We start from the raw sequence: 14,495 nt of genomic DNA, 5'->3' as shown, positions 1-14,495 counted from the left end.
CTAAAACTCAAAGAGCGCTTGGAGAAGCATCCTGGGTAGTATGACTGCAGAGGCGAGATAGAGAAGGACGTGGCTCTATAAAATGCTGCTCTTTTCTCTTTTCCCCCATCCCTCCATCTGCACCTTGATGTCTGATGAAGGAGAGAACCCCACCCTGAAAACATGTCTTCTTCAAGAGTTTATGAAACGGCGAAATATCAAATTCCCATATTTTGGTTTTTAACTGTTTGTCCGAAATATTCCCAGACTATTTTTACCACTATGAACTTAAAATGGATATATTTTATTAAATTAGGCGATTCAGTGTATTTGTTTTCAAAGGACATAAGTTATCTTATATCTTCCTAGGGCCCAGTCAGTGCTGAGTGGAGACATTGAGACATGTTTTATTGAGAGGAGAGCGGAGCTGAGTCGGTCCACTGGCCAGATTGCAGAACTCTGCTCTAACTGAATCTTACCGCCTTATGGCCGATTGACGTGATAAAAGGTCTGGTCTCGCATGGCTGCGTAGGCGACCATTAAATGATTGCCACTTTAATTGGCTCTGTTAATGCAGTCATTTGTAAGATGGCACCACGGGCCACGGGCCAGCCACAAAATGGCTGCCATCGGCTCCCTCAGCTAATCTCTCCCTCTTCCACAACAATCCATTAATGTATACCTTAATTCCATTCCACTGACCCAAGTCAATGTCCATAGCCCATAGCCCATACACCACCAGAGGTAGTGGTCCCCGTTTGTATTGATATAACTCTCTCTGGCTGGGAAGTTTATTTGCATCGTAAATCATCATTATCTCTCCCATGTAAAGTAACAGAGATGGCTTTTCTCAATGGAATACCAGGTGACAGTATTCTGGTAGATATTATGAAGAGCCACAATGCTAACGTCAAAGGAGCCATGTGGGATCACATTTTTCAAAACTCCACTGTAGGCCTCTCATTGCCGTATCCTTTGAATAAAAAGCCAGACTTGAGGTGCAGATGTTCATGGAATGAGAAATCTGAAATCTCCAGTATGCTTCTTTAGTTTGATTCATTCGATATGTTCATTTGTCATTGTGTGTAGCTAGCTAGATGCAGAGAGCTGAGTCATTTCAATATACAGTACCAGTCAAAAGTTTGGACATACCTACTCATTCAAGGGTTTTTCTTTATTTAAAAAAATGTTCTACATTGTAGAATAATAGTGAAGACATCAAAAGTATGAAATAACACATATGAAATCATGTAGAGTCGTAACCAAAAAAGTGTAAAACAAATCAAAATATATTTTATATTTGAGATTCTTCAAAGTAGCCACCCTATGCCTTGATGACAGCGTTGCACACTCTTGGCATTCTCTCAACCAGCTTCATGAGGTAGTCACCTGGAATGCATTTCAATTAACAGGTGTGCCTTGTTAAAAGTAGTTAATTTGTGGGATTTCTTTCCAACTTAATGCATTTGAGCCAGTCAGTTGTGTTGTTACAAGGTAGGGGTGGTATACAGAAGATAGTCCATATTATGAACAGCTCAAATAAGCAAAGAGAAATGACAGTCCATCATTACTTTAAGACGTGAAGGTCAGTCAATCCGGAAAATTTCAAGAACTTTGAACATTTCTTCAAGTGCAGTCGCAAAAACCATCAAACGCTATGATGAAACTGGCTCTCTCTCCGGCACAGGAAAAGAGGACACAGAGTTACCTCTGCTGCAGAGGGTAAGTTCATTAGAGTTATCAGCCTCAGAAATCGGCAATTAACTGCACATCAGATTGCACCTCACAGAGTTCAAGAACAGACATATCTCAACATCAACTGTTCAGAGGAGACTGCGTGAATCAGGCCTTCATGGTCTAATTATTGCAAAGAAACCACTACTAAAGGACACCAATAAGAAGAAGAGACTTGCTTGGGCCAAGATGAGCAATGGACATTAGACTGGTGGAAATTTGTCCTTTGGTCCTTTGAGATTTTGTCTTTGTGAGACGCAGAGTAGGTGAACGGATGATCTCCTTGTGTGTGGTTCCCACCGTGAAGCATGGAGGAGGAGGTGTGATGGTGTGGGGGTGCTTTGCTGGTGACAATGTTGGTGATTTATTTCAAATTCAAGGCACACTTAAACAGCATGGCTCCCACAGCATTCTGCAGCGATATGCCATCCCATCTGGTTTGCGCTTAGTAGGACTATCATCTGTTTTTCAACAGGACAATGACCCAACACACCTCCAGGCTGTGTAAGGGCCATTTGACCAAAAAGGAGAGTGATGGAGTGCTGCATCAGATGACCTGGCCTCCACAATCACCCTACCTCAACCCAATTAAGATGGTTTGGGATGAGTTGGACCGCAGAGTGAAGGAAAAGCAGCCAACAAGTGCTCAGCATATGTTAGAACTCCTTCAAGACTGTTGGAAAAGCATTCAAGGTGAAGCTGGTTGAGAGAATGCCAAGAGTGTGCAAAGATGTCATCAAGGCCCTTGAATGAGTGGGTGTGTCCAAACGTTTTACTGGTACTGTTTGTCTGTGCGACTTTGTTCTGTTTGAAACAAACTATGTTGCAGTTTTACATGTGAGGGGATTTCTTTAAAAAGTATTTTTTACAAAAACTACAAGCAAAATAAAACTCCAAACACTGTGTTTATGTACACATGTATTGCAAATGATATTTTGTATGTGTATTATATATCTACTCACCTGTGAAGTGGTCATCATCACAGTGTATTTACTTCTGTGTTATTACTGTTCTGTGTTTAAAGTTAGTATTTTCCAGATATGCCCAGAAGCCTTCTTGTATCAGGCTACACTACTGTACTTTATCAATACTCTGTACTGTATGTAACTGTTACTCTGGACAAAAGAGAAGGTTTCTCATTCATCTCGGCCCGATATCAAAGGTTTATATCAAATAAATATATCATATTTAACTGTTGATCCTCAAACTCAATATACTTTGTCTTTAAACAAGTCACCCCCAGGCTTCACGTTCGTCTATTCTTTCAAGGATGCTGATGCCATTAGTAACGCAAGGTGATTCTGCTTTGCTTTTTGAAACATGACGGATGATTCAGCCGACTCTCCCACTTCTACTCACTCTTTCCTCTCTCTCTCTCTCTCTCTCTCATTCTCTCACTTTAAGGAAGAGAGAAGGAGCTGGTGCTCTCAGCTCAAGTCTTCACTGAAGCACACACACACACACACACACACACACACACACACACAGGCAGGTGGGGCGAGCTGAGGAGAGGCAGGGGGTGGGGGGCTGCGGCGAAGGCTTCTCAGTGCATTAACTTCTCTGGGAGTTATTTGCCCGAGGTGATTAATATGTTTGTCAGCGCTGCTCTCTGAGGTAGGGAGGGGGAGCGAGAGAGAGAGAGAGAGAGAGAGAGAGAGAGAGAGACTTGGCCCGGCAGCGTTCACCACAACAACGACCAGGGGGATTCACACCACCGCTCTTCTTCTTTCTCTTCTTCTTCACTCTCCATCCCGCCTTCCCTGTCTCTTTTGTTCCATCCTTCCTCTACAGAAGGCTGTCTTTATTCCTGTGTTTGTTTGTGGAGCAGGGCTTTAAGGGCCCTCCCACGTGAGCCCGGTGGAACGTCCACTACCGGAGACAAGAGGGAGGCATTATTGGGGCTGATTGGTGAGGCCATGGCACAGCTGTGCTGGTTTCTGGGTTCCTCTCTCAGGAGGACCGGGAGGAGCAGGGAGTAGGAGGGGGTGAGGGACTACAAAGTGCTGCTGAAATTAAAGTCGGCCTCTGTGTTCTCCCTCTGAAGATCGACACACCAGAGGCTCATCTCTCTGAAATGAAGGGGTTCTATAGCCCGTCAACAGAACCCCTGCTGTGTGCAGCAGAACACTCTCCCTCTCCAGGAATTTAATGCAGTTTATCCCCATTTCTCTCTCTTTCTCTCTCTCTCCTCTCTCTCTCTCTTAGCTGCTAAACTCTAAAACTGTCTTTTATGACAGCACTTTACATTACCTAGTGGTAACCTATAACCTACAGTATGTAACATTACTAGCCATAGGGTATAACCTCTAATTACAATGTACCTGCTATGTACTGTAAGTACAGGCAATTAAAAGGTACTTACCACTGTTAATTCATTTAATTGTACGAAAATTACAAGAAATTGTGAGCATAAAAAGTTGCAATTGCTCCATTGCTGCATGTAGTAACTCCTAGCCTGTTACAGGTTAATGACACACAGGGTATTTAAGCAATAAGGCACGATGGGGTGTGATATATGGCCAATATACCACGGCTAAGGGCTGTTCTTAGGCACAACGCATCGCGGAGTACCTGGACACAGCCCTTGGCCGTGGTATATTGGCCATATACCACAAACCCCTGCGGTGCCTTATTGCTATTATAAACTGGTTACCAACGTAATTAGAGCAGTAAAAATACATGTTTTGTCATACCCGTGGTATACACCACTGCTGTCAGCCAATCAGCATTCAGGGCTCGAACCACCCAGTTTATAATCCTCTGTTAGTTATTATGTAATGTATTTTTTATTCACAGTCTTAACTCATGATCTCAACGTCAATGTTTTTTTTTATGTTAAACAAGTTAAAACATGACTGATTTTACTGATGTTTATAGTTTTTATATTGTTGTATTGATTTGATTTTTGTTTTTGTATTCATTGTGATTGTGATTGACTTTACACCTGTCCATATAATTTGAAAATATATTAAATGTCTTAGGTGCTCCTGTTTGGAATTTAATATATGAAAAAATATGCTGTTGAAAAAATATTAAATATAAAAGTATACAGTATATGAAAAAAAAGTATCCATTAACATTGACCTGTTTGTTTTTTCTATTATATTCTAGTAAATAAAACCAAAACTAGAAGGATGACAACATGGATGAAGAAAGAACACAAAAAAACAAGATAAACGAAATCAACAAAAATACAAAAAGAGAGGACATTGTCAGGATCCCTTCTATCAAGGCTCAAAAGGGGAGAGTGGATGGAAGATGTTTTGGCCAAGCACCATAACAACGGCCTAAACCACTGCGCCTGGAGTTTTAGGGGCGGAGCGAGATATAGCTTTCCCCTGGGACAAGCCTTGCTGGGCGGACGAGACCAAGAGAAAGGGCACCATAAAACTATTTTATTTTTCTAAACTTTTTTAAGTTTATGATTTCCAAAAAGAGCAAAGAGTAATGTATGTAAATATATTATTATATGTAATGTATAAGTATGCTTAAAAAAATATGAGGGGGAAACAAACAAACTAAAAAAAAGAGATGTATAATGTGTCTTTGGGAAGTTCAGGTGAATGGGAGGTGTGTGGGGGGGGGCAAGATGCTGATGGTAAGGGACTGCTTGTCTGCCTGACATGACTCATATGGACGTCATGGTAATGACATGGTAACACCGTGGTGACGCCGTAGCAACAACCCCAGATGGCAGGCGAATGAGTGCTTGGCTGCGTCTTCCATGGAAAGGGTAAAAAACGGATGACATCACACACAAACTCTGACCACTAATGGGCCACATTTACAGGTCAGCCTCTGCAGTTAACTTGCAGTTTAGAATTAATTACTTTCTGTGGGTCATGGTGAAAGTTAGGGAGTGAAAACAAGAAGTTATGTCATATAATGGGGGACATTTAAACTCTAGTGTGGAGCTAAACTCTCTGAGCTTCCTTCCACTTTAAAAACTGCTCTTCTCTACACGTTGCGCTTCCAGTTCACTTTGTATCTCTGTAGCTTGAACTAAAAGACCCCCTCCAATGTCAATGGAAGAATAAGAAGGTGTGTGTTCAGCAAGGAAGCAGAGAAGCCTGTAAAAAGCCAGGGAACACACACTGAATTGTATTTAGGTGTCCAGGGGGGCATGTGGAGTTAGAGTTAACATGGACAACGGGTTGGAGGTTAAAGGTCAGGGGTTAGTATCAAGAGGTCATGTCTGTTGCCGTCCACAGCAGGCCCCTGAATCATGGCGTCGCTACCAAAACATGTTGTTGTGTAGTTGTGGTTGAGGTGGCTGTGCTGTGTAGTAAACAAATCACTTCTTTTGTACATCGTGTTGGGGTGGGGGGTGGTGGGCAGGTTGGGGATCGAGCTACAAATTAGAAACATGGGAGCTGTCCACTCCCAATCGTCACTTGGGACGCGTCCCAAATGGCACCCTATTCCCTATATACTACTGTTCAAAAGTAGTGCACTATGTGGGAAATAGGGTGCCATTTGGGATGTAGTCTTTGACACCTCCATCCATCTTAGGTATGGGCTCCAGCTCATTCTGAGAGGGAGAGGGAGTGGGAGAGAGAGAGAGAGAGAGAGAGAGAGAGAGAGAGAGAGAGAGAGAGAGAGAGAGAGAGAGAAAAGGTTCTGTCAGAACAACATTTTATTGAAGTCTCTTTAAACCTTTCTATTTATATCAAACTCTACTTGAGTGACATCCTTCTATACTTAAACATTGTACTAATAACATGCTGTCAGACATGGTGGGAAAAAGTCCATTGTAGCCATTTACTAATGTTGTATTTATTGTATTACTGAGTAAGATAAAAAAAAACATTTATAAATGATGAATATAAGTATATCTATTTGTGATCTGCAACCCTTGGAATTAAATTAGCTTTTAATTTTTAATTTTATCAATATTTGATTTCATGACGCAGGACTTAATGCACTGTCGAACATATCGAGAGATTTATACTATAATTGTGTGGCATTATTTCTGTTTGTCTATTTATTGTTCTTCCTTTGGTTCAGCTATTGAATGTAACTTCAAAAACTCTTGGACTTTTTATGTAAATGTTGTTCTTTTTTAAAAACAAACCAACTGTACTCTGTAACAATATGTATGTTGTACATTACACAATGATAATATAGCAAACGATTCTTCTACCATAATGCTGGACTTCGGTCACGTAAAGGCCAAAGTGACTGGGGAAGGTATTATGTGGAACACACCAGTGCCCTGCAGACAGACTCACTCCAGATAAGTGTAATCATTACTGGATCAGTCAGAACGCTTCTCACCAAGGCTTTTAACATTTGATGAGAACAAGAACGCCAGGAGAGGAGAATCGCAGAGCCGCATACTGTCCTGTGTGCCAGATAAAATATGTTTTTCAAATATAGTTTTCTTTCTTTCTTCTTCTCTCTTCTGAGGTGAAAGAGAGAGAGAACGAGGGATTAGCGCTGCAGAGGGGGTGGTGGGGGGGGGGCTGACTGTAATGACACAGTCAGTCCCACAATGACAGCGCTAAGATAAAACCTGAGGTGTGTTCGAGGGGATTTTGGAAGCATATTCCAGAGGGGGGTTGAGGATCCAGTTTTGAGGACAGGGAATGAGGGGACACCCTATCCCTCTCCTCTCTGAGCGGAGGACAGGATGGTACTGGAAAACACTGAGCTCTCTTTCCTTTCTGAGTTCACCACTGCCTCTGCTGCAGATCAAGCTTCTCTATACCACAATGAGCTGCTTGCTCTGACAGGCTGGCCTAAGGATGTTTCCCTGGACTCAGGTGTGACTGTATCTGAGAGGCTAGCCTAAGGACGTTTCCCTGGACTCAGATGTGACTGTATCTGATAGGCAGGCTTAAGGACATTTCCCTGGACTCAGGTGTGACTGTATCTGAGAGGCTAGCCTAAGGACGTTTCCCTGGACTCAGATGTGACTGTATCTGATAGGCAGGCTTAAGGACATTTCCCTGGACTCAGGTGTGACTGTATCTGAGAGGCTAGCCTAAGGATGTTTCCCTGGACTCAGATGTGACTGTATATGAGAGGCTAGCCTAAGGACGTTTCCCTGGACTCAGGTGTGACTGTATCTGATGGGCTGGCCTAAGGACGTTTCCCTGGACTCAGGTGTGACTGTATCTGGTGGGCTGGTCGAAGGACATTTCCCTGGACTCAGATGTGACTGTATCTGACAGGCTAGCCTAAGGATGTTTCCCTGGACTCAGATGTGACTGTATCTGACAGGCTAGCCTAAGGATGTTTCCCTGGACTCAGATGTGACTGTATCTGACAGGCTAGCCTAAGGATGTTTCCCTGGACTCAGATGTGACTGTATCTGACAGGCTAGCCTATGGATGTTTCCCTGGACTCAGATGTGACTGTATCTGACAGGCTAGCCTAAGGATGTTTCCTACAGCTGAATGGATGCAAGGTTCCACAGAAATAAACCTATTTTGCTGCATTATTTGTCTCTGAGACGACAGAACGGGAATCGTAACAAGTGGACAGGGGGACAGCTGTATGTTGACAGGTCGGGGAGGCAGGTAGCCTAGCGTTTAAGAGCAAAGGGCCAGTAATCAAAAGGTCACTGGTTCAAATCCCAGAGTCAACTACATGAAAAGGCAATGTACCCTTGAGCAAGGCACTTAACTGTAATTGCTCTCAATAAGTGTGTCTGATATGAACATATTAGCTGTATGTGGCACAAATGATGAGACCTGAACCAAAAAAGTGTGTGCGTGGTAACACATATGTGTTCTAGAGGAAAATCCCCTGTCAACCTCTCACCACTCTATCAGTTCTTGCAACGCTCAAGGGACTCTTGCTGTCAAGTCTGCACTGGCACTGAGAGAGACTGGGACCTGATGTAATAAAAAAATCAAGCAAACAAATCAAAAAAAATAACTACGATGTCAATCTAACAGAGATCTGGGAGCCGCGACCTCTGGGGTGTCACAGAGACAAATATTCTGGTTCTGTTGTTCTTTGGTCTGTTTGAGACTTTCTGTTCTCATGTCGACCTGTTGTCCATCCCTGATGATAGAGATGTGTGATAAAAGCAGTGTTAAAACTACTCCTGCACACACGTTTGCTTCTGCACCCTTGTAAATATGTAGGTCTATCGGAACTTACACATACAAATAAACAAGCATAAGTGAATGTTATTGCAGGGAGTATTTTTTTGTCTTTGAGCATAGAATATTGGTAAGAATTTGTTTTATTCCCAGCACCACAGAAATAGGTGGTGGTGGTTGTGTGTGTGTGTGTGTGTGTGTGTGTGTGTGTGTGTGTGTGTGTGTGTGTGTGTGTGTGTGTGTGTGTGTGTGTGTGTGTGTGTGTGTGTGTGTGTGTGTGTGTGTGTGTGTGTGTTAATGTTTGCTCTGAAAGGGATGAAAATGTTTTTATTTAAGTGTGTGGATATGCCAAACAGCAGCAGACTTCACTATAGCTCTGTTACAGTCTAAGGCTAACAACTGTACTGTGCCCCCCACCCCCTACTCCTAAACTCACCTATACCCCTTTGCCCTCTAACCCAAAGCCCAGGTCCACCACTTATCTCAATAATATACGGCTTCCCGAAAATCCACATGCTTCCTTACAAAACCCTGATTTGTTTGTAACCTAAACCCTGTCTCATCTAAAATCAGACCCTGACCCTGTCTCATCTGAACCCAGACCCTATCTCATCTAAAACCAGAAACCTCAGTCCTAACCAAACCCAGTTCAGACCCAGTTTATCCTATAGTATCTGATACAACTCTCAACCCACTAAGCCAAACCCACAGACCTACCCCCCCCCCCCCCCCCCCCTTATAGCTTATCTATCACCATGATAGTTCCCTACGCCCTCTGCAGTCCCCCAAAGCACAAAGGTTGGAGTGGGGTAGAAGTAAGCCCTGTGAAAGAGAAACCCTTCCATTCTGTTTGTGTCTGTCTATCTATCTGTTTACGGCTTATGAACTTTGTGCTTTTGTATTCCGAATGTACAGAGCCCCCCCCCCCCCCCCCCCTTCCCTTCTCTGTCTATATCAGAACGTTGTATAACTGTATATTCAAAACAAGGACTCTTCATGTGCAAACACATCTATTTCTTTCTTCTTCTTTTTGGTAATTGTTCCAAGGTCAAATAGTTTAAAAGATGAGTAGGTAAATGAAAAACATAAATAAAGAGATATATTGAACAATTTAAAGAGACCACATTTTCAGCTGTACTCTGTACTCATCTGTACTCTATCTTCTTGTTTTGTCCTACTTTCTGTATGCTTCCAATGTGCTTCAGAGATACAGTACTATTATGATATTGTTAAATTATTATCACAATTATTATTGCAGTTATTATCATGATTACTACAGTTATTAATAAATATTTATTTCCTCGACGAGAGACTGATATCTTGGTCAAATGTGTGTGTGTGTGTGTGTGTCAGAGATAGGCAAAAGATGCATTCAAATCTATAATGTTAAAAATACAAGATACTCTAAAGACCAATGTACCAAACTAAAATAGAACATACTTTTGAGTTGATTTTAGATAAAATACAGATGCATACAGGTAGGTATTTAGTATTTTCAAAATACCAAATAAATATGCAAGTACACACCATTACTACAACGACATTCTCAGTAACAGTAGCAAAAGAACGTTGGGCTCACTTAGACTGTAATACAGTATGGGGTTGTTTATCTACCTTAGTTGAATGCTCTGACTCCGAGGATGTGAGCAGAGTGGAGCTGGAGTGGAGCAAGGAGTAGAGCGTGTGTAATTTGGTTAGAGTGTGGAGCAGATTTCAAAAATGTTTGAGTGTCTCTCACTCCAATGTCACTCCGGTACTGCTCAGCCACATGCTCTGCCCAGCATTTTTTATTTCCTTCATCACTGTTCTTGTAATTAGGCGTATTCTATTCCTATTATTTAGCTTACCCAACCATTAATGCACAGAGATGTTGATATGGGTATACCAAGAAATAGGTCACACAGCCTGTGTAATTGAAAGTAAGACAACGAATGAGCGCATGCTGCAGCACCGAAGATGTTTAGATTTCTATACAGGCTGTTGTTAAGAAAAGAGGAAGTTTGCTACAGTGCTAAAGTTCTCTATCAACTGTAAGAGGTGAGCCCAACAGAACCAGTGACTACTGAAGTATCCGATCCTCAATAGATTAGAGAAAATCAAGTCGTTTTTTAACACAGCGGCCACATATCATCAGGTAGGTCCTGGTTCAATAGCCTACAACGTGGAATGTTGGAATGTTGAAAATGAATAGAGCGAATTTGGAGCGACTGTTATGTTTTTTTCAGAAAGGGAAAACTACAACAGGGGAGGATGTTGACTGATGAATGGGATTTTCGACCACTCACCTCCGCTCACATACTCTGCACTGACTGTAAGTCATTCTGCATAAGAATGTCTGCTAAACTACCAAAATGTATATATAAATGTAAAAATTAACAATTGCAAAGCAGACCGGGTATTATTATTGGCCTTCTTCAGGAGCAGAGTTCATTATAATAATACCCAGCATGCTTTTCACGTGTTCATTTTCACATATACATTAACATTTTGGTCATATAGCAGACACTCTTATCACACCATAGTGCCATCAGACTTCTGATACCGATGCTGGGTGAAAATTATGAACCACTATAATTTAATACAAATACTTATAATATAAACCATTTTTAAAACATACAAATTACAGGTCTCAAACATATCGTGTTACAAAATACATTGGATTCTAGTTCAGGTCAGTGAAATACAAATGACAAAATACTCAAAAGTAATTTAAATACTTCCCATCTCTGGTGTGTGTGTGTGTGTGTGTGTGTGTGTGTGTGTGTGTGTGTGTGTGTGTGTGTGTGTGTGTGTGTGTGTGTGTGTGTGTGTGTGTGTGTGTGTGTGTGTGTGTGTGTGTGTGTGTGTGTGTGTGTGTGTGTGTGTGATTCAATCAGTTCAAGCGTTAACCCATGATAACCCACAACTGCAGGTAACTTAGTGCGGCAGGTAGCTTAGTGGTTAGAGTGTTGGGCCAGTAACCGAAAGGGTTGCTAGATCAAATCCCTGAGCTGACAAGGTAAAAATCTGTTGTTCTGCCTCTGAACAAGGCAGTTAACCCACTGTTCCTAGGGTGTTGTTGTAAATAATAATGTGTTATTTACTGAGTTAAATAAAGTCAGTGAAAAGATTACACCAAAATATAGTTATCTCCCTAATTTTTTGTTCATCCTGTATATCCTTATAAAATATCCACTGTCTCCAAGAATGCAATGCCTTGTCATTTTAAGGACTTAATTGCCTTCAGAATTACAAGTTAACTGTAGCTAAAATTGTTTATTTATAGTTTCTTGGTGACTTATAGCAACTGGTCCCCCATACTAACAAGTGTACACACTACCTTAAAAGACAACGGCAACAAGAGCAGCCGCTCACCGATTTGACACCTCTGACATCGACTAAATATAAATAATAATACTGCTATGCAGTTGTGGGTTATCGCAGGTTAACGCTGAAACTGATTGACTCTAGGGGTTGGATTCAATTCGTATCGGCGTAGTGGCGCAGAAGATCCGCGTTAAAATGTAAGGGTAATTTCCGATTGAGCAGCGTTTACTGTGAATGCAGTATCCGCGACAACGGGAACATTGCCTTTAATTGTCAATTGCGCTATAAAGCGGATCTTCAGCGCTATGGATCGAATAGTTCTAGGCTTTAGATCAGCGTGTTAAAGTATTGTGGTGTACAAACGACCCAGGTTCGAAACCAGTCGGTCACAAAGACAGACAAGGAACCTCATTATATTGATAAACGTCAGTCAGTCTACAGTCTGTTGATGCCAGTGGAGTCACAGCCCAGAACAGTCGATGCCAACTCAAGTCCCAGTCCCACAGACACGGAGAGAGACACTGAGCCTGCGAGAGGGATGATGTGGGTTTGATACCTATTTGTCTTCACTCCCCTCGGGGACGCAAGACGGAGTGCTCCTGTCCATTTCCATGGTGATCATTTACCTAAACAAAACAAACGCTTCATCGATCCCCTCAATCCTTTTTCAACGCAACAACCACGGAACGCACATACACATACACACACACACACACACACACACACACACATATACCGGTACACACGTGTGTACACACACACAGAAACACACACATAAAGAACAAACAGCCCACTCCACCTCACAGCATTGATCCCCCTACACACCACTTTGTCATCCCCTATAAAAAAAATCCACTAAACAAGCTGCTGTCTCACTGCTGCCAGAGAGTACTGTACACCATTACGCTGTTTTAGCAGGTTGTGTTCTTCCACACCAGATTAGAGAACTCTCACTTAGCTAGCGTTCTCTCTCTCCCCACCATCCTCCTTGCTAAACTAACCCAGTGGTCGGGACGGGCGGGCGGGCGGGCGGGCGGATGGCAGAGGCAATAGCGGCGTCATTTAATTACCCAATAATTAAGCACATTAGCTAGCCCTCACTATATAAACCAGCCGCGGGTAACTGCCCTTATGGAAAAACCACATGATTTCATATGTGGAATATCTCATGACTTCACACACGTGAAATCATGTGAAACCATAGCTGTGTTCGAATACTCATACTAACCATACTATTTGTGACGTAAATTGAGTATGTAGTATGCTTATTGGCCATATTATGGATATAGTTAGCATGCCAAAATTTCACGGATGTAGTACTACATTCACCAAAATACGAAGTATTCAAGCAGTGGACACTATTTCCATGCTTTTAGGGCCCATAATGCAATTCTTCAGAAAATTGGTGTGGCTTCACGAAGTGAAACGTGAAAATATGCAGCCGAAGTCCAACGAGAACTTATACAAATTCATTGCTTTAACTAATTATGACAAATGTTAAGAAAATATTGAGCAATGTAGTAAAGTAATGACTTTTCAAATAAGTTACCTTCCACGTTATGTTGGCTGACAATTTGTTCGCTACGCTAGCCTTACGAACTGCATAGCATATCATTACAGCAGTTGCTTGTATGTACCGATATGTTAGCTTTCTACCTAACGATAGTTGGCTACTAATACATCGAAATTGACAGTATATTAACTATATGCTATCTAACCAATTACCCAATGTGGTATAGTCAATGTGCGTTCTCAATGGATATTATTAATGAAGTCGTAAGATGTCTAGCTAGTAAATACTTATGCCAACAAGCTAGCAAATAGTTGGATATCAACAGCATCAACTTCCGGTACACAAGCAATGCACTGGTACACTCATGTGAAAGGACACCGTTTGTTTACAGTATACTAAAATGAACTAATAGTATATAGTATATAATCATTAAGTATGTAGTATACAATATTTTAGTATTGGTATTTGAACAGAGTTCATGTGTTTTTGTAACACTTCACATGTGATGATGTGGATTTTCACATGTAATCACATATCCTTTCACATGTGGATTCACATTTTCATATGGAATTTCACAGGTGATGCTCTGCAAACAAAAACGTATTTATAATACACCCACTGTGCTTTTAAACTTACATATTTGATATGACTACATTGTGTTTTAATGTAAACAGTGCCTGGGATTTGAACTCACAACCTCTTGGTTCACTGCATTGCAATCGTCCTGCTACACAACCATGTCTGTGTCCATAACTGATTCCACCAGTGGAGGTTCCTCAGAGGAGGCCCAACCTCCTCAGTGAATTACAGAAAAAACTGAATCGTGAAACATTAAAAAAGTTATAATTTTTAGATAAAACTATACTATATATATTCACATGTCACCAAATAATTGATTAAAACACACT

General features: G+C 41.6%; 1 protein-coding gene across 1 annotated transcript in view; it reads left to right on the top strand.

Moving 5' to 3' along the window:
- Positions 1 to 5,204, top strand: part of LOC139381353 (RNA binding protein fox-1 homolog 3-like) — a 753,561-nt gene extending 748,357 nt beyond the window's left edge. Inside the window, exon 16 of the mRNA XM_071124817.1 lies at positions 4,825 to 5,204. Within this exon, the coding sequence (XP_070980918.1) occupies positions 4,825 to 4,827 (3 nt within the window). The 3' untranslated portion in view covers positions 4,828 to 5,204. The remainder of the gene's footprint in view (positions 1 to 4,824) is intronic.
- The last annotated feature ends 9,291 nt before the right edge of the window (positions 5,205 to 14,495 follow it).

The sequence above is a fragment of the Oncorhynchus clarkii genome, chromosome 23, assembly GCF_045791955.1.
Source record: "Oncorhynchus clarkii lewisi isolate Uvic-CL-2024 chromosome 23, UVic_Ocla_1.0, whole genome shotgun sequence".
Taxonomy (NCBI): Eukaryota; Metazoa; Chordata; class Actinopteri; order Salmoniformes; family Salmonidae; genus Oncorhynchus; species Oncorhynchus clarkii.
This window is presented reverse-complemented; position numbering and strand designations above follow the sequence as displayed.